We start from the raw sequence: 22,270 nt of genomic DNA on the forward strand, positions 1-22,270 counted from the left end.
ACCTCAGCTGGTCATCTAGGGGGAGGGATAGTTCAGTGGTTTGAGCATTGGCCTATTAAACCCAGGGTTGTGAATTCAGTCTTTGAGGGGGGAACTGGGGTAAAAATCTGTCTGGGGATTGGTTCTGCTTTGAGCTGGGGGTTGGACCCATAGTACATCTAGTCTAATGTCCTGTCTCTGACAGCATTCAGTAGCAGATGATTCAGAGCAAGGTGCCATGAACCCTGCAGTAGGCAATCATGAGATAATCTGCCCCCAATAGTAAAAGATCTGGCTTAAAATCTGAAGTAGGATTTTTAGAACCCTGTCAAAAATTGTACTGGCATTAGCTATTCTAAACCTGGATGCTCTTATTATGCATATCCCTCTTTGTATCTTGCTACATTTGTCCTCTAGTATCAACGAGTTCCACAGTCTATTGAATTATAGAAGGCCTTTACATTTTTTCTGTCATATTCTCCATCCCATGCTTTATGCGTTGTAACATCACGTTTGCTTTTTTGACCACAGCTGCATATAGAGCAGAGATTTCCACTGAGATGTCCACAGTGATGCCCAGGTTCTTTTGCTGATTTATAAAAATGTTACATACAACCCTCCCCTCAAACAATCCAATTAAAACAAACAAAAAGCCCAACTATGATAAAAGAATATTTAGACCATAAAGTCAAGCACTCAAAAGTCAGGAAATGACAAATGTTATGGCTGCTCTTAACTCTGCCTTTTGTGTGTCCATTCTGTGCACTAAACAAATCCTAGAAAAAAGAGTATATGTTATCACATAATACAAGGCTGTAGCATGATCCATATGTTCCAGGGGATGGAATAAAGGCTGCATGGAATCCTGAATTCTGGCATTTTTAAACTTTGGATTGCTTGACTTTGCAATCTAAACAGTGTTCCTTTCATGGAGTTTTTGAGCATATAATTCCCTGTTTTCTTTTCCTTGGGGAAAGTGCTGGACACAGCATCCCAGTCTGTCTCTCCCTACAATACCCTGTTACAGCTGATAGACATTCCCAGTAGGGTGACTACTATTTCTTTGGCAACAGTGTGGGCCCAGCCTTAGAATGTGATGTTCAGTTAGGATTTCAGCAGGCTACCAACATTTTCCTGCAGAATGAAAGTGACAGAATGGAAATGGCCATTTTTTCAACTATTTATTGTATTTCAGCAAAACGTGAACAGTATTCCACAGGGCAATGAACAGGCACTTCTCTGGCTCAGGGCTTTCTCTGTGCCAAATTTCAAAAATCAACTGCAAACAATGGAGCTAGTAGAGCTTCCCACAAAAGCTTGCAAGAGTATTTTATGATGGAATTGTGAAGAGGTGTACCAGCCCCACACTGGGGATCCAAGGGTTAAGGGGTAGCTCTGGGCCCAGAAGGCCCAGCCCAGCCGCACCTGCACGGCCTACTCACAATGGAGGCAGAGCTCAAAAGGGAGCATCCCAGTTGTGTCAGGGTGGATAAAGCAAGGGAAAAATCCTACATTGTTAGCTCCTACAGAGAGGCTACAGGAGCTCTCACTGCTTGGACCAGACCCATCTGCTGAGCCATTGGAGGGCCCTGGGAAGACTGGGAACAGTGGGCTGTGATTGATGGAGAAGAGCATTCAGATCACTGCTAGGGAGAATCGCCAATCAGTGAGTCCATAAGCAGACTCTGCTGTGACTTTGGAGGGGCAGAGCCTGAGGTAGGAAGTGACCCAGGGAGCAGGCTTGAGGGATGTCTGCCCCAGGCTGTGTATCTGACCTGCCAGTCACAGGGTCCCAGATGGAGCAGCGAGGGCCCGAGTCCCCCTACCACAGACCTCGCAGACTCTCGCCACTGTCCTGTCATGACTGCAGACTCTTCCCACTAGGCTCTACTGCCAGGCTTGGACATCAATCCCCATGGACAAGAATGTGCTAGGCAACCTAAATATAGAGGTTACTCCCATAGGTGTTGGAACTAGGGGTGCTGCCGCATGAACTGACTTGAAGTGAATTCCATTATATACAGGTTTACAGTTTGGTTCAATAGTTTTCAGCAACCCCACTATAAAAAATGTCCCAGCACCACTGGTTACTCCTAGCTCCCCCTGTAATATACAGTGTGCTAGGTGCTTTAGGCTCTTTGAAGAATTCACGACTTTGATCTCTATTTTTTCAACATAAAGTTTTTCTGGGTCTAACATTATGCACTATTCTCGGTCTCAGAGCCCAGGGACTGCTTCTGCAAGGGAGGAAAAGAGTCAGGGTTGTAGTGGTACCTTAATTGGGAAGCAAGGTGGCTCAAAGGTGCAACTGGTCTCGCAATGAACTTCTTTATTGGTGATTTTCGTAGTAGTGAAAGGGGCCAAGTCCAAATCGTGGTCAACCCACTGACCCCACTGCATGAAGATGAGAGAGCGCTCCTGGTCTTGGGTGACATTCTCATTGGCTGTGTGAATTATTTCATTTGACACTTTTCGAACCTGCACAGAATCAGAACAAAAACATTTATGGCTGAGACATAGTGAACGTTTTAGCTCCATAGGGGAAGTGCTGTAACTTTCGGGGTAGCCCACTACAGACCTCAGGAAAGTATCAGACACGACACTTTGTTATGCTGAAAGTCAATTTCTGAACATCAGTGATGAAGTTCAATGAACTGCCAAGGATGCAGCCTTCATCGCCCACATGACTCATTAAAGCAGCAGCTTTGTGCTTTCTCCCTTGCTGCAATTCAACGACTGGGGTGAGCTCCCTGTAAACACCTGCAAAGCCACTTCACTCTCCTCCTTCAAAACCCCTCTGCAAACTCTCCTTTGCCATCACGCCTACAAAAAGCTAGGTAGTGCTTAGGCAGCTGGTGAGCTGAGACCCCATCCATCATGCTGCCCTATGTTATTGCATTGTGCTCCCCGTCTGCCTGTCTGTGTCCACCTTTTGCCTCATCTGATATCTAGATTGGAAGATTTTTGTTCTGTTTGCACAGGGCCTAGCACAATGGGGTCCTGACTGATGACTTGGGTCCTAGGCACCACCACAGTACACAGTGATAGTAATGGTGGGGATGGGGAAAGCGCTAGTGTGGTTTTACTCTGAACAATGACTTTTAAAATGGAACTTCCTTACTCAACCAGTCTGCTCCCTGCGTGTATTCAGTCATGTGTGTTGATGCCAGACTGAGATCACCACCCCCCATCTGCACACGAAAGATGGCCTTTGTGAACAGAGCTCTCCCCTCCGTGAGGAAGGGAAGCTCTTCTGCCATTGTGGTGCTGTGGATCCTCTCCTCTTGACTTCTCCGCAGAGCTGAGGGGCAGAGCAGTGGGAGGGAGTGCAACCTGGGTGACCCAGAAGGAGTGGGAGTGCTAGGTTCATTCTAAACATAGGCGCTGACTCCCTGGGTGCTCCAGTCAGCTCCCTCCACTTCCCCTCAGCGCCTCCCATCCACCAGCAACCTGGATCAACTCCTCCCCCTCCCTCCCAGCACCTTCCACACTGCATGATCAGCTATTTCATGCCTTGCAGGAGGCCTGGCAGGGAGGGAGGGAGGGAGGAGCGGGGACGGGGCACCCTCAGGGGAGAGGGGAGAACTGGGCGGGAAGAGGTGGGGCAGGAGTGGAGCAGGGGCGAGAAGAAGTGGGGTGGGAGCAGGGCCTGGGGTGGAGTGTCATGGGGGTTTGCGTACCACAGGGGCCTGGAGGAAGCCGGCTCCTGTGATTCTAGCATTCCCTCACTTTTGAGGGCTCAACTTTGCAACCTTCGTTTAACAATATTTTCTGGTATAGAATTTCCTAGAATTTAAAGAATCTGAAGAAACACAATCCATCATATGCAGCTGTAGTAACCCAGGAGTTTGGGTTAGCAGCAGGTTTGAACATAGACCTTATTCTTCAGCTAAAGGAGTCACTCCACTACATTAGAGCAGTAGTAGGCTGTTGTCCTCTATGTGTGGGCAGTGTCAGTCCCAGGCTATGAGAGAGACAAGGTGGGGGAGGGAATATCTTTTATTAGACCAATGTTTGTTGGTGAGTGAGACAAGCTTTCAAGCTACACAGAGTCCTTCTTCAGGTCCCCTATGTGGACTGACTTCTGGACTGGGCATGACACACAGTATAATGACAGCAGGATAATGTCAGGGAGTCTGAAGGGTTTGAACTCAGGATCTCTGAACTTAAGAACTTAAACTGTTTGAATAAGAGTATGAGAATGCTGGCTAGTGATGCAATGCATTGGCACCGTTCTCAGGCCTCAATGGGTCTCAAAGCACTTTGGGAAGGTGGAGATGCAGGAGTAGCCTCACCTTACAGAGATCAATGCCCAGGGCATAGATCTGACATATCCATTTGGGGTGAAATTCGCCTCATGCAGAGTGTAAGTTACAGGCGCGACTCCCTGGATGCTCCGGGGCTGGAGCACTCTCAGGAAAAAAATAGTGGGTGCTCAGCACTCATCCGTGGCTGCTCCTCCCCCTCCCCCCAGCACCTTCCAGCCCCCACAATCAACTCTTATAACGACATGCAGGAGGTGCTGGGGGGACGGAGTGGGGAGGGGGTCAGGGGAGGGGCAGAAGGGACAGGAAGAGGCGGGGAGTGGGTAGGACAGGAAGAGGCAGGGTGAGGCCTTGGGGGAAGGGGTGGACTTGGGATAGGGCTTGGGGCAGAGCTGGGGTCGAGCACTTCCCAGAAAATGTTGCTCCAATGAGCACTTTCTTGTCCACAGGAGAGTAACAGAAATGCTGCTCGCTGTGAATGTATTCCCTGCACATGCAGCTCCTGCCAAGGCATGAAGGTGTGTGAAGTACTCCACGCAACACAGCCCAGGGCAAGACATATGTACAGCTTAAGCCTCACTTGTGCCCTCAAAATAGACTTAAACGGTGCAGCAGCCTGGCCTGGGCCTCTGCCCAGAGAGCACTTCCCCCTGGTCATGGAGAGGTCTGAAATACGGGAGTCATTGACTGAACAAGAAACCAAAGGATCTCGCAGTCTCGTACCAGTGGGAGTGGAAATCCATTGTAAAGTTTTCCTTTAGTTAATCCTTTGGGAAGAGACACTCCATCCTCATACTCTGCTGGGAGCCATCGGGCATATCCGTGATTGGAAGCTCCAAAATAGGAATGTTTCCTGGAACATTGGGAAGAAAACAGACAGCTAAACTATTTCAGCAGGGACACACCCTGCAGAGAAGCAGAATTTCTTTTTCTCCCTGGAACCTAAGTTGAATTGCTGTAACGATAGAAAGGAATCATTTTCAGGTTCAGAGGAAACAAATATATTCTGGACAGCCAACCCCCTGAGGCAAAGACTCAAAGTCTCTTAGTGCAGGCCATGGTTAATACTGAGGTAAAAGGACGAATCCTCGTGTTGTCATAGTCACATTTGTAACTCAGAATTTAAATCTAAGCTACTTATATGGTCGCCATCTCTGTAGTATCAGTGCCTCACACTCCTCAATATTCCCATGCTCCCAACTAGAGCTGACCGAAAAATAGGAAAAATTCCCATGAAAAAAATCGTGGTTTTAGAAACGTTTTCATCCCAACCCAAGACAAAATATCAAAAACATGATTTTTTTCATGGGAAGGGATTTAAAGAAACATTCTCTTTTGGGGGAGTGGAAAGGCAATTTTTTGTCTTCCTGGCCGCCTGTGAAATTGACAAGAGCCTTCCAGGCTGGCTGCAGGTGAGGCAAAGAGCCGTATGCCAGTGGTGGGCAACCTGTGGCCCTCAGGCCCCACGTGAGCCATCAGGGCATACCGTTGGCTGGCCGCAGGTTTGTTTACATTTGCACAGCTGCCCACAGCTCCCAGTGGCCGCAGTTCGCCATTCTTGGCCAATGGGAGCTGTGTGAAGTGGCAGCCATCACGTCCCTGCAGCCTGCACCACTTCCCGCAGCTCCCATTGGCTGGGTACGGCAAACCACAGCCACTGGGAGCTGCGGGCAGCTGTGCAAATGTAAACACATGGTCTGGCGGCCCACCAGCAGATTACTATTGAGGGATAGCTCAGCGGCTTAAGCATTGGTCTACTAAACCCAGGGTTGTGAGTTCAATCCTTGAGGGGGCCACTTAGGGATCTGGGGCAAAAATTGGTCCTGCTAGTGAAGGCAGGGGGCTGGACTTGATGCCCTTTCTGGTTTTAGGAGATTGGTATATCTTCAATTATTACCTATTACCCTGACAGGCCGTGTGTGGCCCATGGGGCTGCAGATTGCCCTATGCTCTTCCTGCTCACCTCCCCCACGGCTCTTGGAGTCAGAGGATTAGAGCACCCAACAGGACTTGGGTGTCTAAATGCCTTTGAAAATCCCACTGGGCACCTATCTGCATCATTAGACACCTAAATCCTTTGAAAATTTGGACCCTAACTCCCACTGAAATCATGCAATGCGCCTAAAATGAACACCTCACTGCTAAACATGTGCCTGAAAGGACCATAGGGTGGTGTATTTTTACAATACACAAAACTGCAGAATGCTCAGGACATTTTAATGAGAAAAAACTCCTGGGTGAGATAATGATATTTGTCCACAACAGAGAGTAGTTAGAGCGAGGTGCGGGGTCCTGAAGGCGAAATCCGCTACTAGGGGCCAGATTCCTAACGGCAGGTGGGTACCCAAAGATGCAGATAGGTACCTAGTGGGATTTTGTCAATGGGTATTAGGTTAGGATAAGAAGCAATGAGGTTAATCTACAGCAAGAGAGATTTAGGTTAGCTATAAGGAATAACTGTTAGTCAGGATAGTTGAGCGCTGGAGTAGATTACCAATGGAGATTGTGGAATCCCTGTCATTTAAGAACAGGGGGATGGTCTAGGGTTATTTGTCCCTTCCCCAGCACAGCGGGGATGAACTTAATGATCTTTTGAGGTTCCTTCCAGTCCTACATTTCTATGATTCCTTGTACACTATGAGTTCTAGTATCACTTTGCGGTGGTTATTCATTTAACTATGTGTGGAGCTCTTCCCCGCAAGCTTTGCCCTTTGCTTGGAATGCAAATTCCAGATAATTTTTGCCCCTTTGACTTAAAGAAATTCCAAACCTCCTTGTGACGGGGTTTACAGACCTCACACGATGGTACAAGGAATGGTGGAACAGTACTGGACCATGAAGGCCCTGCTCCTCAGCAGCTGTCGGGCATGCTTGCTATGGAAGACCTGCTTAAAAGGGAGCTCAGGCAGCCTGGCAGAGGGGGGCATGGAGGAGACACTGGCTGCAAGAAGGCAGACAGGCTGCAGCCTCTGAGGCAGTGTAATCGAAAGGGGAAGGACAGGGGCTGGCTGGGATCCTTTTTCCCCTGACTAAGAGGGGACAATTGGATTCCAAGGATGAGCTAGGGAGCATCGCTGCCCACCCCCAGCTGAAGCCCTGAATTATCAACATTTTGTAAGCAGAAGGCTGGGCCATGCCCCAGACTGAAGGGAAACAAGAATGTAGGAAGTGATACGGGGAGGCCGGTCCAGAATGGCAGTCAGAAGGACTGAGCCATCACTTTCCTCTCTCCATTGGGCCCTTCACTGGGTTTCAGTGGAGAGGGAGGGCCCAGGTCCCATCCTTCCCTCCTCCCCCAGCCTCCTGAAAGATACTACAGGACTCCAGGGTGAGTGATGAATGGCAGCTTAGTTGCTGGGCCCAAGGACTGCCTGGAAGACCAGCCTCAAGGCTCAGAGAGGCTCTTTGTCCACAGTTTGATCAATAGGCCCAAGTGAAGCCTGCCACACCCCTCCAGGTTAAAGTCTCTGTTTTGTGTTGTACAACACCTCTCTTGGGCCCCTCAGTGTTAACACAATACAAGTAACTTCTAATCCAATGTTTTCTGCTTGGTGGGATGGTATTGGACTGACAACTTTAAGGTGTCTATACTGGACATTATGTAGGCTGGCGGCCCTCTACTATACCTTAGAAATCAATGCTTTACCTGTTGTTGCATTCTCCAGTAATGGTCCGGTAAATGCTACTCGTTGGGCACTTAATGGAACGAATCTGATAGTCACACCCAGTTGCCTTGGAAATAATTTCCTTCTGCTTCCTACTTAGTACATCTGCAAGAGAAGCCAATCAGAGTGAAACCATTTCTGTCATAATTGCTGGAACAGTCTCCAATAGTTCCATTTCATGGCTCCCCCAGCAGGAAAGCTCTACAGACAAATAGCATCTCATTTAAAAACTCCTTCTAGTTAGAAACACACTCAGTACTTCATGTTCTAGGAATCATATTGTTTGCAACCTTCATCTCTCAGCAGTTTTGGAGCATCTGAAGTGGAGGACAGGTATCGGGAGTGATTCAAAAGTGCTAATGACAAAATCCCTACATTTAGAATGCCTGCCTGATTCAAATACTGATGAGATAAATTTCCTTTTGGGGGGGTTAAAATGTATGCTGTTTTCAATGACTATGGTGACATAGTTTGAGGATAGGTTGAGAGGAGTAGGTGGGGATGAAGCAATGGGAAGATTAAAGGATGGGGCAGGAGGAGTAGGGGAGGCTGGTGTGATGGGTTATCACCCCATCCTGGGTGCCACCTGATGTACTGGGGTACCACTGTGTTACCAGATTTTCCCGTTACTTTGGGGTACACTCATTTATTCGGGTTACTCTTCTGGGGGTGGGTGTTCTGTAATTCTATCAATGTACGGCTTGTGTCACTTGTGTTTTCATATGGAGCTCTACTTCTCCATTCTGCAAGTCCCCGCCCAATGGAGCTATCCCATGGGACCTAGGTTCCCCAGGGCTGGGTTTCTCCAGCCCCAGAACCAGATGAACACACCTACACCCACACATACATTAACAGAACAAGTCTGAGCAGACTGGGCAATCAGCACTGCCAAGCTGACCCCTTACATGTCTCTGGACTCACTGGGCTGGATGAAGCAGCACTTTCAAGCTGCTTCTCCTTATATGCCCCTGGGCTCCATGGACTGAGTCAAGCAGCACTTTCAAGCTGTTACTCTTATGCATCCCTATCCCCATTCTCACATCACAGTTGTACTGGCAGTAACCTACTTGATGAGCAAACCCCACAGTATTTTGGGCACTGCAGAATCTTTAGCTTAGGTAAAAGAAGCGTTGCTGTAGAGTGAATGAGGGAAGCTAAAAAACACAAAAGAGTAAAGTTCAGCAAGAGAGAGAGAAACAACTAGTTTAACCATAAAAGTTATTTATTGAATACTAGTGATAACTACACAAGGAGGCTAAACCAACTTACCATACATCATTAAAGGTTAATACCTAAGGTAGAAAGGAAAACAGAGAGAGAGAAAGAGGTGGGACCTCACCCACTCCATGAGGCTTGAACTGGTCGGGGTTCCCAGGTGATGGTGGTAGCTCAGGATCCTGAATGCTGGAGACAGGCAAAGCCCCCAGCACGATCTATCAGGAGAAGATGGAGTCCTAGTGGAACTGATGCAGAGTTTGGATCTAAGCATCAGAACACTGACTGGAGAGTGAGTAGGAATTTTTGTAGAGAAATTACAATGGTTGAAGGGAGAACACTAGATTTGTTTGTGGGTAAACTGATGACTCAGGGGGTTTCTTTAGGCTAGACAATAGCAGCTGATCACTCTTGGCCATGGGTGGTGTTTTTTTCCAGGGAACTCACAATGCAACTAGGCTGCTTCAGTATTTGGATATCAATCAAGGATTCATTACAAGAATTGGTCTGATAACTGCTGAGCTGGGTATGTCCAGGCATAGGTTCATTAGCATCTGGAGCAGAAATTCCCATGATGCAGTGCTTCCCTGCTTTTTCTGGTCCCAGAGTTCAGTGCGGTTCTCTGTTCTCCATTCTGTATGCAAATTGAGATGTCTCCCTGTCCCATCTTTCATGCAGATGAGGCTAGGGGAGTTGTCTCTATTCTTCATTGTGTATGCTAATGGAGATGTCTTAATCTTGTCACCCTTGTCAGGAGTGGTCTAGGTGTGTCTTCCAATGCCCTTCACTGCTCTCTGCAAGTTTTTTCCTCTGGTAGGTTTTGGTTTAAGCAGAGGCCGGTGTGGGGGGGAGGTGTCTTTCATGAGTCAGGCTGGATACTGCACCCTGGTTCCCCAAAAACACAGAGCTGACTGGTATCAACTGAGCCAAGCGGTTCCACCAGCCTGGGTTCCCTTACCCTGCCCTGCTGAGCCAAGCCACCAAGCCTCCTCCAGCAATGTGCAGGTAGAGCCACATCTAGCTTCAGAGAGACACAGACACTGAAATCAGCTCTACCTGGGAAGACTCAGCTCAGGGATTGCCCAGCACTCAAGTGCACTTCCTCTCTGGGGTGCAAACCCAAAATTGTATCATCTTGTGCTGCACAGAGACCTATACATTGTAAGCTCATGCAATCCACTCCCTCCCTCAATGTGGAGGAAGATAGGCACAGCTTTTCGCCCCCCAGTTATGGATTGCACAAACTGGTTTAAAGAAAACAAAACCAGTGTATTAACTACAAGGGAATTATTTTAAGTGATTGCTTTGATCGGTTTGCTATCCCTTATAGATTACTGAGCAAATAAAGCCAATACACAAACTAAACTTAATACATTAAAGAAACTGGCTACAAGTAGTAATTTCTCACCCTAAATGTTGTTTTAAGCAGGTTGCAGAGATTCTTGAAGACAAACTGCTCTTGCTTGGCAGCTTAAAATGCCAGATATTCCTTTCACAGGCCAGACACCTTCTAGCCTGGATCCAGTCCTTTCTTTTCCAATTCAATTTTAGGTGTTTTCAGCCGTGTGGAAAAATACTAGCAGTCCAAGATGGAGTCCAGTACCAGGTGACATGATCACATGACCCTGCCATGTCAAATCCTCCAGAAGACTCCCCAGGAAGGTGGGAGATTAGCATCTTCAAAGTCCTATTATTCTCACTAATGGCTCATTGGCTAACCAGCCAGACTGATTGCATTTTGTTTGATGGGTGGTCCCCGGGTGAAAACACTTTTGTATTTGATACATAGTCCCTATTCCTAACTTCAGATATACAAATGATACAGGCATACAAAGAGGATAATCATATTCAGTAAATCATAACCTTTCCAATCATACCTCATGTGACCCATCTTGCATAGAACATGTTTTAGTTATGTCATATTCATATCATAACAATATCTCTGTGAAGAATATGGGGCACCTTCCCCCACCCACCACCCCTGAGGGTTGGTCACTGACTCATACGAAGGCAGTGTGCCTAATATCCTCTTAAGGTCTTGGTTATCTAACTTCCCAGTATTACCAAAAATTGTAGTGTTATTCACACATGTTTTTACAAAGTCCTCGGTTTCTTTTTCCAAGTTGCCTGAAAGCCATTTAGAGTACAGCATTGTTAACACAATGTAGATGTTAATATCTTTTAGAGTGTAGGTGTCTTGGCATTTAGCCACCAATGCCAGGAGGTGGTGTGCCTCAGTTTCCCCTTCCACACAGCTGTCTAAGTTTGTTATGCTTTTTTCTGCTGTGCCAAGCTCTAAGCTTGTTTACAGGTACTAGCTGAGAAGCAGTATTCTTATAGGACTTCCTTGTTACTACTTCTACCTTGCTGAAAAGTGTCTGCCAAAAGTCATGCATGCTACACATTGACAGGTTTCCTGCTAATTAGCCATTTACGGTCTTATGTGCACAGTACCTGTGATATTAAACTTTCCTTTCACGATCCAACGCAGCTTCTTCTTCAGGAGGCTCAGGGTGGTTTCCATGTAATCGGCAGCTCGAATTGCAGACCTGGTTCCTGCCACTGGATCCTTTAAATGTTTCAGAAAATCTGAAGGGCTGACTTCTTTTTCCTGTATGGCCTCTTTTGCTCTGGAAAAAAGGGATCCTGAAGTGGTGCACCAGTCACTGCTGTCCAGAATTGAGGGGCAGAGCTGCAGCAGCCAGCTCAACACTGATCTTTCCTACACCCTGACCAGCAGCCTCAGGGTTTCCAGGTCATCGCTGTAAGGGACACCCCATTCCAGTCTGTAACCCCCGCTTGGCAAACATTTGCTATTGTCTATAAATAATTCAGCTTTGTCTTATGCTTCTCCTTATACAGAATCATGCTAATTTATATGAAGTTACAGGTGGTTGGGTTTGTGAATTGCCTGCTAGGTGTGAAGGTAGTGGATCTCATGAGACTTCTAGATAGCCTTATAGGTAGTGCTGGGGAGGAGCCGTGGTCATGGTACGTGTAGGTACCAATGAGAACGGAAAGGTAGGACAGAGGTCCTGGAGGCCAAATTTAAGGTGCTAGTGAAGAGATTAAAGCACAGCACCTCCATGGTAGCATTCTCTGAAATGCTTCCAGTTCCATGCACAGGGCCACTGAAATGGGGGGAAATGCAAGGTCTCAATCTGTGGATGAGACGATGGCGTAGGGAAGAGGGATTAGGTTTATTAGAAACTGGGAAACCTTGAGGAAAGGAGGAGCCTATACAAGAGGGATGGTCTTAACCTTAATCAAAATGGAACCAGACACCGGGCACATAACATTCAAAAGGTTGTAGAGGATTTTTTTTATTTCAGGTCTGGGGCAAAGCTGACAAGTGTGGAGCAGCACATGGTTCAGGTAGAGACATCCCCTAGGGATAAATTTATTAGAGAGGGAACTCTATATCGTACTATGGAGGATTGGAAAGAAGTTAGTAAAGCACAGGTGTGAGCCAGTGAGGAACAGTCAAACATAAAATAATCCCATTTAAACATAACACATGAAGGCAAGCAACTGAATATTGACAAAATGTACAAGTGCTTATAACCAAATGTGAGATGTCTCAATACTAAGATGTGTGAACTAGAATGTCATTAAATAAGGGCAGTGATATAGCAGGCATTGTAGAAACTTTTTGGGACGAGGATAATCAATGGGACATGGCAATATTGAGGAACAAAATGTACAGGAATGACAGAGTAGGTTCACCTTGGTGAGCGAGTGGCAATACATGTTAAATAAAGCAGAGTCAAATAAGGTGAAAATCTTAAATGAATCATACTGTATGACAGAGTCTCTATGGAAAGAAATTCCATGCTTATACTGCCAACCACCTGACCAAGATGGTGACAGTGATTGTGAAAGGCTATGGGAGATGGGATGGGGTGGCCTAGGTCTGGAGGCCCCTCCTAGAGTGCTCACGGCTTTACCACACCGCACCCCAGAAAAGGGAAATAGAGAGGTTCTCTAAGCTGCCTTGAGCAGCTCTGTGGGAAGCACCTAACCAGGGCCCAGCAGGTTAGCATACAATGCTGCAGGGCCAGAGTGAGATGAGTTTCATGCTGGAGCTGGAGAAGAATGGATGGTGTGCCTGGCTGGCTGAGGGAGTTACAGGACCCGGACAGAGCAGTGCTGTCAGAAGCTGGGGGGATGTGAAGGAATTCCAGGCTGGCTGCTGGGACTAGCAAGACAAGGCCCTGAGGTAAGGGCAAAGAATGAACGGGGGCTGCGGGGAAGTGGCACAGGGAACTGTAGCAGTGATACAGTTTATTTAAAGGGACATGGTGGACAGATTCTATCTATAGGGGCTGAGACCTGTAGTAGAGGGTTGGTCAGGTCCCTCCCACCAGCCACTGAGAAACTGGCTTGGACTTTGATACACCCCAGAAGGGGAACTGAACTCTATTAGTGGTGTAGCTAAAGATCTGGGACCAGAAAGGCCCAGAGAGGCAAAGAGTCTCCAGGGAGGGAGCCCTGGGGGACATGGACTCACACTAAGGTCAAGACTGCTTGAAGTGCAGGGAAAATTTGAGAGAGCCCAGAAGGGACTGAGACAGTTCGAACCAGGGTACTGTGCTAGGCCTGCTGGATTGATTGGGGAGCGAACCCAAAGGTTGGGCTGCAGATTGAGGGACCTTACAGAGGGCACTGAGATATACATCCAACAGCAGGCCTATCCTGGAAGGGGGCTGATTTTTATCTCACATACAGACTGTGTGACTCAACCGGAGTCCACCACAAACAGAGAAAGAGAAAGCAGGCACATGCATTGTGACGAGAATTGGAAGTATCCCATTACATATGGTACCTGAAGTGGGATATTTGAACCGGCCCCTGCAAGCAAGGGGCACATGGAGCTCTCCTTGTAAGAGTTCTAGGCCAGCAGCAGCTCCAGCAAACTGCCCAGCAGCAGCAACTCCAGGATCACCAATCTCAGCCTTGGCAGGCAGCCTGTCAGCTATGACAATGTCCACTCCAGACCAGCCATCACAGATGCCATAAAGGAAAGAGCCATAAGACTCCACCATGGCGCTGCAGGTACTATGGGCAAGTGGATCAGGCAAAATAGTTTCTCCCTGATCCAAGCCATGGTTGCAAAGCCAGCCAAGCTGTCTTGAGGGCCACCTAGACCAGTGAAGGCCAGGCTGACCAAGACACCTGGCCAGGAATGAACAGAGGACCACACAACTTAGCATAGTGCTTGGAAGGCTGCCCCAGGGGCAATTTGTTTCCCTTGTGGGAAAATGGGCCACATAAGAAGGTACTGCCCTGAGAAAAACTTGAACTCTGGAAAGCAGTACTAGTCATAGAGCTAGGACTCCCCGTAACTGGCAAAACTGGGCTAGGCAAGGAAGCAGGACTGGCTTCACGCAGCAGAAATGGGAGAACAGTCTGGGGGGCTTGAACAACCCTTCTGCTGAAGACAACACTCAGTCTCCATCCTCCATCCTGAGGAAAGAGAACATGAGGAATGTACCTAATGTGTCACAGGACCAGGGCCTGAAATAACTCTGGTGGGGAAGAGCCTAATGAGAGGCCCTGAGGGACAGCAGGGTTCCCTGATGGGAGGTGTTGGAGACAGAAGGAAACCTGTTTCACAGGGTCTGGGAGCTTAGAGAATGACTGATAGGCAGGACTCTTGGTTGGGCACCAGGCACCCCTAAAACCTGCAGAACCAGATGAATACTGTCTGGCATGACTTAAATATCAGGATGAAGTCTTATGGGACCTAGATGCAGGGAATGAAATGGACACGTTTTCAAGTGGTGAAAGTGTTGGCCAAGCAGCTGGGACAGACCAATCAGGAGATGGCCAACCTTGAGAAGGTGAAGCTGGCACTGGCACCTGAATTTACAGTTGGCCAAGGAAAGTAAAATGTGTCTGCCCAGGAGACAAAACACCGGGTACATAGGGGATGATGGGCAGGAGCCCTGTGAAGGAGATGAGCTGAACCGAGACCTGGAGGAAGAAGTCCCCAGCCTAAAAGACAGACAGAAGATGTTGGACATCTGCTTGTTCTGTGGAGGTAATGATCTGTGTACTATAGAGACCAATGAGAATGTATGGAAATGGAGGTACAGGAGCAGGAGGAGGGAGGGATAGCTCAGTGGTTTGAGCATTGGCCTGCTAAACCCAGGGTTGTGAGTTCAGTCTTGAGGGGGCCATTTGGGGGAAAACTGGGGTAAAAATCTGGGGATTGGTCCTGCTTTGAGCAGGGGGTTGGACTAGCTGCCCTCCTGAGGTTCCTGCAAACCCTGATATTTTAGGAGAGAGAAGCCCTCTCCTTGAGCAGAACACCAAAGGAAAACCAGCAACAGAAGCTGGATCTAGAAAAGAGCCAGCAAGCCTTCGAGGAGCAGCTTACCATGCTGAGAAAGGAGCTAAAGACTAAGATCAGAGAAGTGATCTCTACCTCTGTGGGTGTGCAGGTCCAAGGCACAGATGTGTGTCTGGAAACCCATGATAAGATAGTGAGCACAGAAAGAGAGTAGCAGGAAGCTGGTGTGGATACGAGTGGGTTGGCTGATGGGTCAGGCACCCAGAAAGGCCACCCAAAAGGAATGGGTCACAGTCTAATAAAGAAGCGGGTGCTCCATGGCATGAACACTAAGGTCTCATGCACAACAGAGGCTGCAATAATATCAGTAGCCCCCTCAGCTACACACCAGAGCTCTACAACAAGGAACTGAGTGAGCTAGAAGAGAAGACTGCTCCTGCTGATCGGAACCAGGCTGAAATCCTGGAACTACGGACACAGGTCCTTCAATACCAGCAGGATATGGAAGAGATCCGCTCTTCATGGGACAGGATCGTAAAGCAAGCAGTAAAATGGGAGCAAGAGCTGACCTGCTTCAGAGAGGAAAAAAAGATAGGGGAACAGCAGGGCTTACTGCTGCAAAAGGAGCTGACTAAGCTCCAGAGCCTGATCAAGGTTCAGTCAAAGTCCAACTTGGCTAAGGAGAAAGAGCTGAGATTGTGTGGACTGAGGCTGCCACAGAAGGAAGCTGGTTTGGACAAGGACATGCATCTGCCTGCTGAAGCAGAGAGCTGCCTGACTGTGGCTCTTAAACACCAGAATCTTGATCTGGAGGCAGAGTAAAGCCAAAACTGGAAATCTGCTAAAAGGAAAGGCTCTTCCTAGAGGAAAAAGGAAGCTTAAAATGGTCCAAACCTGCTGAATGTCATCCACGCCATAGTGTGGGTAGGGAAATAACAAAAATTGGTGTTGCTAAGCTAGGTATTGAAAGCAGTGGGCAAAACAATACAGTCCTTGGTCTTTGGAAATCTGGTAAGGGATCTGAAGCTGGATAGAAAAGTCTTAACTCTGAAGGGTGAATATGCAGATGCATACAGAGGGACTCCTCTCCAGATCAGGAAGCCACAGTAAAAGACTTTCTTTCTGGGGAAATCCCAGTTCTGTTAACCACCCTAGGTGGACTAAAGCAACAGGAGCAAGTAATGCAATCTGTGTGACCAGGAGCAAGGAAGATCCAGGAGGAATTCTGTTCTGCACATTATCTTTCTGTTTAGAGATGGTGCTTACATCACTAAACCAACACCTGTTTAAATGTGTAGCACTATCCACCTTATTCCATCCTTGCAAATAAATGGAATATCCAGCCAGAGCAGATAAAGATATCAACTGAATATTTCTGCAAAAATTAATAGTATTGGAATAACCAGATTAATGCCTAATAATGACAATTTGAATATCAGAGTTACTACCAGCTTGTGATGAATAGCACAGACAATATTAGAGCCAGGCAAAAAATGTAAATTCATTCACCAAAAATGGTTTCATTCAATCAAAATCTATTTGTGTTGAGTTTATCAAATAATGTTGATAAAAAATAAATGTTTCAGAAATGTTGAAACAAAATGTTTTATTTTGACCCAACTTAAAATTTTTCGTAGTGATGTCAAGGCATTTTAACAAAAGCAAAGCAGGAGAAGCCTCACAAAATGGCTGGGTGGGGGAGCAGAAGGCAGAAACCTCCTTTTTAACCATTAGCCCTGTGGTGACAGCACCACTGTTGGAAACCCAGTTCAATTCTCCCTTAACCCCAAAGCATTTTTAAATAAGTCTTCACAAAAAAGGTAGAGTTTCCAAAAGGGAATTACACCTAATTTTGGACAGTCTAATATGATCTCTGAGAAGTGTTTTGTCCAATAACCAGGGCCGGTGCAACCCATTAGGCTATATAGGCGGTCACCTAGGGCACTAACATTTGGGGGGCGGTGACCACGGTGGCCGGATCTTTGGCCGCCCAGGTCATCGGCGGTATTTCGGGGGTTGGACCTTCCCCCGCCTCTGTCGAGGGTGGCATTTTGGGGATGGGACCTTCCGCCACCTGGGGCAGCAAAAAAGCTGGCGGCGCTCCTGCCAATAACCTCAAGCTTTCCTCCAAAATTCTCCCCTGCTACAGACCAAACATGCCATATTTCCCATATCAGAAAGAGGGGCCAGTATTTTCCAGAATGGTTCGACAGCGCTGATATTGAGACTAGAAACAACTAAACCCCTCCCTACGGAATCACTGTAGTGACAGTGATGAGTGATGATGATCCCTGGCTGCTGCTGATCCTCGCAGAGTTGACTGGTCATGTCGTGCTGACTCTCCTTATTTCCACCGACTGAGCCACATTAAAAGAACCTACAATATGTGTACTTTCCTAATATCACTTTGCACTGCAAGCAATTGCAGTAGTTGCCTTAGCAGTACTGTGAAATCACAAATGGGAGAGGAGGTGGTCCATGCCATTGTGGAGGGAAGAGACTAGTGCACGTGGTGTGATCCAGGCCAGGAAAAATTTCAGAACCCTGAACTATGATGTCACCATAACAAATACATATTTGTTCAAAAGCAAAACTCCCCAGCTAATGGTATCATGTTCCCATGTTTTTTGTAAAATTATACCCCCAGTATGGATAACATAAGGTGAACTGACCTGTCCCGTTCGTACTTGTATGCAGCATCCACCAGCTTCTTGGCTTCATCAGTGCTGCTCAGAAAGAATGGATCTGGCAGCGTCTCCATGACATCTAGTCCAAAGAGAGGAAAGAGCAGGACATGAGGACAGCTCCTTCCCACCAGCTCACTGCACAGACCCAAAGTGAAAGGAGCACATTTCTTCTCCTTCGTGCTGTGAACTTGCTGGATTCACCTTTAGGCACTTAAAGCCAAGACTGAGTTTGGACTGAGAATTTGATTCAGGAAGCTGTTCATATATAATAGAGCCATAGAAAAAGGTTCAAAGAGCTAAAGAAAGGGAGACATGAAGCAAAGTTAAACCTAGGGGTAACTGGGTGAAATTGAATGGCCTATTCATATAGGTGAGGTCACACTAAATGATCTAATGGTCTCTTCTGGCCTTATGCTCTATTAATCATAGAGCTCTTGGTTTTCCAGTTCTCAAGAGGACCAGGATGTGTTCCAGGAAGGAAATTAATAGGTAGAAACCTTTGGCTAGCCAGCCATTCTTCAGCTCAAAGGTGAAGCTGACTCTGTCTGCATCTGCTTTCTCCATTATCTCTTCTCCCACAAGACCTATGGCCTATGATCTGAGGTCCCAGTCATCCAAAACACAGCCCAGTTCTCCTCAGGCTCAATCCCTGCTTCCAACTGAGGTCCTACCAGTATTGATAACCCCAAGGGTTCAAAAATCATGAGTCATGTAAAAAGCACATGATGTTGGCTTAAAACAGATGAGAAGTTGAAGGGTTTTATATTGGGAGAGCGGAAGAAGGTTATTAGCCTTCTGGTTTTGGAGCTTTTAAGGGGAAGATATGCACCCTCATTTCAGGTTCAAAATTCAACCTAAAAAGTAAGCCTTCCAGCTGGTGGCTCCCAAATGTCTGCTCCAGCCCCCTTGAGTTGGGAAGCTGCCATTCTAGTGTAATACTTGAGTCTACTCTCTCCACTCCCTTGTTATTCATAAGGTGGGCAGCACTGGTCGTCACGTTGGTTACCTAGAGTTGTCAACAAACCTTGTGTAATAACTGTGACTCAATTTCCTTACCCCGATCACTGCAGATAAAGCTGGGTGGGTCCAATTGCAAGCCTACAGCTTTCATCAATGCAACTGTAACTTCTCAGTCTTTTTATCCTTCAGTGGCTGACATCAAAATGATGGAATTTAAAATTTCAAATGTGCATATTTTTGGCCAGGGTATCTTTAGCTATGGGTGTCTTTAGTCAGTAAACTTTCTATATCTTAAGTCTCTAAACTTTCCATATGATGAGTTTACTCAGAAACAGGGATTTGTCAGGGGACAGGTTTGTAGTCAAGAGGTTTTATGTCGGGAAAACTTTCTGCGCTAGAATGGCTGTACATAAAAAAATTTCTGAGTGTCCTCCTGCAAATGTTGCATACAAATCTTAAGCACTAAAATTTCCATTGCTCCATGAATCCATTTCTCTCCCCAGACACACCCAAGTGCAGGATCCTGGTCTGTCTTCATTCCCAGCTGACACAATCAGTGTGATAGTGCTAAGAAACCAAGGACGGTTACAGAACTCGGACATTCTGCAGATTCAGAACGTATGGTGTTTCTAAGATCAGGTTTAGCCTGGGCTAGGTTTAGGACTGCTGAGAAGGAGTCTAGACCCAACTGCCCAAGCCTTCCAACAGAGCCTGCAGTGACTCAGCCCTCAGGCACGGGGCAGCAGCCTATTCCTTAGCAGAGCCTGGGTCAGATGACCCCCAGGCTCTGGTATTTCCCCTACCCCATCAGAGCTGCAAGTTAGTCTGTGCAACAGCACTAGCTGGGCAGTGACCCTCCTGCTGCCTTGCCATGTAACAGACTCCAGATTCCCAGCCTGTCTCTGATCCAGTGCTGGTGCCTGCCCCAGCCTGCCCATGCCCTGCTCTGACCTTGCTCCAGCCCTGACTCCAGGTAGTTTGGTTTGTCTACAGACTCTGACCACCTGGCTTCAACCTCCACTCCCACCAGCAGGCCTGACTGCCTGGAGCCAGCACCTGACAGCTCCCTGTGTAACTTACCTAGACTGTTGTTTTGTGTAATTTTTCATGTCCCCTCTCTAACATAAACAATCCCAGTCTTTTCCATCTCTCTCCAGAGGAGAGTTTTGCTGTTCCCTAATCATTTTCATTACCCTTCTCTGAAGGCCCTGGAATGATACATTGTCCTTTTCTGAGATGGGATGGACAACACCAAACACAGCATCCAGACGAGGGAACTGATTAATATAACAGCCTTGTTTTCCTTATCCCTCTTCATCCCCTTCCTTATGTGTCAGAACATCCTGGCTGCTTTTTTGATCACAGCTGTATATTGGGCAAAGGGCTTTATTCAACTATTTATAATGAAGCTCGGGTCACTTTCCTGAGTTGATACCATTCATTTAGAGCCTTGTACAGTTTATGAGTATTTTTTATTAACACTGAATTTCATCTGCCATTCTGTTGCCCATTCACTTAGCTTGGATAGATCTGTCTGAAGTATCTCACAGTCTTCCAGGGCTTGATTAACCTGAATAACTTTGTGTCAACTGCATATAAATTTGTCAACTGTGTCCGGTTGCTGCTGGAATATTGTGTTCAGTCCTAGAGTCCACAAATTCACGAAGGATGTTGATAAATTGAAGAGAGGGTCAGAGAAGAGTCATGAGAATGACACAAGGATGAGAAAATCTGCCTTATAATGAGAGGCTCAAGAAGTGCAATCTATTTCATCTAACAAATAGAAGGTTAAGAAGTGATTTGATTACGTCTCAAAGCATCTACGTGGGGAACAAATAATTCATACTGGGCTCTTCAGTCGAGCAGAGAAAAGTCTAACATCATCCAATTGCTGGAAGCTGAAGCTAGACAAATTCAGACTGGATATAAGGCATGAATTCTGAACAGTTGGAGTAATTAATTGCTGGAACAATTTAGCAAGGGTCACTGTGGATTCTCCATCACCGACAATTTTGAAGCAAGAGCTGATGTTTTTCTAGAAATATGCTCTAGGAATTACTTTGGGGAACTTTTGTGGCTTGTGTAACATGGGAGGTCAGACTAGATGATCATACTGGTCCCTTCTGGCCTTGGAATCTATGAATATTCAGGCTGATGAAAGAAATAAGTTAGTTTTTCAACAATCTCCTTCTCAATTTTAACTGCTCTATTTAACCCTCTGGTAAGTCAGTGGACCCACTGATTCTTTAGTGCGCTTCCTGTTTCTTCTAGAGAATTTATCATTGTGTTTATACCTTCAACTATTTACTGTACAAAATCCATCCCAGCCCTCCTCCTTTCCCTCTAACATATTGACTGCTGTAGGGTGTGTTCTTGTTCATTGGCTTGGCTGGAGCTAGATTTCCAAATAACCTCTTGAAGACTTGAACTTTGCCATTTACTTTTCTTTTCCTGGTTCCCTTTTTGCTCAGCAGTTTGCATAAGCCTGCTACTGTTTTCTTAGGTGGCATTAGGGCTTTTCTGAAAAGCTTCCTTATTGTACTGAAATCCCTTTTTCTATATTTAGCATCACTGTGATCGGTTTTGTACCTTATTTCCCTTCGCTATTAAGCACAATTATGTTGTGGTCGTTATTACTTGTTGGCTTATTGGAAGAAGCCATGAGTTGGGACCTTTCAATTCATTATATGCAGAAGTAATTTGAATCAACACTGTATGCAGAGTCTGTACATCCCCCAAGACTCTAATGAGCAATTTTTAGTCATAACAATTTCTATAGAACCTTTAATCCCAGCAGGAGTCCATGAATTTTTTCAGTACATAAACACTTAAACACATAAATCTTTACAGCTGAGGTCTAATTATAGGGGACATTGGTGGTGACTCTTACTATAGAACTTGCCCAGGACTTCCCATTATAGCACCCTGTTTTCCGTGGTTGGAACTTGGCCAATTTTTAATCTTTCAGGGGCTGGAACGTTCCAGGAGTGCTTTCTGCCTCAGGCTGAGTATTTCTGGCAAGTTTAAGCAAAACAGTTCAGCTGTTTCTCTGAATGAACTTTTGCCAACTTTTTTTCCAGCCATTTCCTTCAAGAGCTCTAGTGCCTCTGTGAGCTGAGAACTGAAATTTAGCAGGAGAATAAGCCTGGAATCAGTGGTTTATTTATTGTAAAAAAAAATAAGCTGCCCTGTTTTTGCCAAAAC

At 46.5% G+C, this 22,270-nt stretch overlaps 1 protein-coding gene across 1 annotated transcript in view; it reads right to left on the reverse strand.

Moving 5' to 3' along the window:
• Positions 1–22,270, reverse strand: part of LOC116818741 (myeloperoxidase-like) — a 46,748-nt gene that overhangs the window by 23,913 nt on the left and 565 nt on the right. Inside the window, exons 2-6 of the mRNA XM_075059527.1 lie at positions 18,092–18,185; positions 11,579–11,754; positions 7,891–8,014; positions 4,968–5,097; positions 2,254–2,457 (exon numbers count right to left, since the gene is read on the reverse strand). Coding sequence (XP_074915628.1) covers positions 2,254–2,457; positions 4,968–5,097; positions 7,891–8,014; positions 11,579–11,754; positions 18,092–18,185 — 728 coding nt within the window. The remainder of the gene's footprint in view (positions 1–2,253; positions 2,458–4,967; positions 5,098–7,890; positions 8,015–11,578; positions 11,755–18,091; positions 18,186–22,270) is intronic.

Source organism: Chelonoidis abingdonii, chromosome 20, assembly GCF_003597395.2.
Source record: "Chelonoidis abingdonii isolate Lonesome George chromosome 20, CheloAbing_2.0, whole genome shotgun sequence".
NCBI lineage: Eukaryota > Metazoa > Chordata > Testudines > Testudinidae > Chelonoidis > Chelonoidis abingdonii.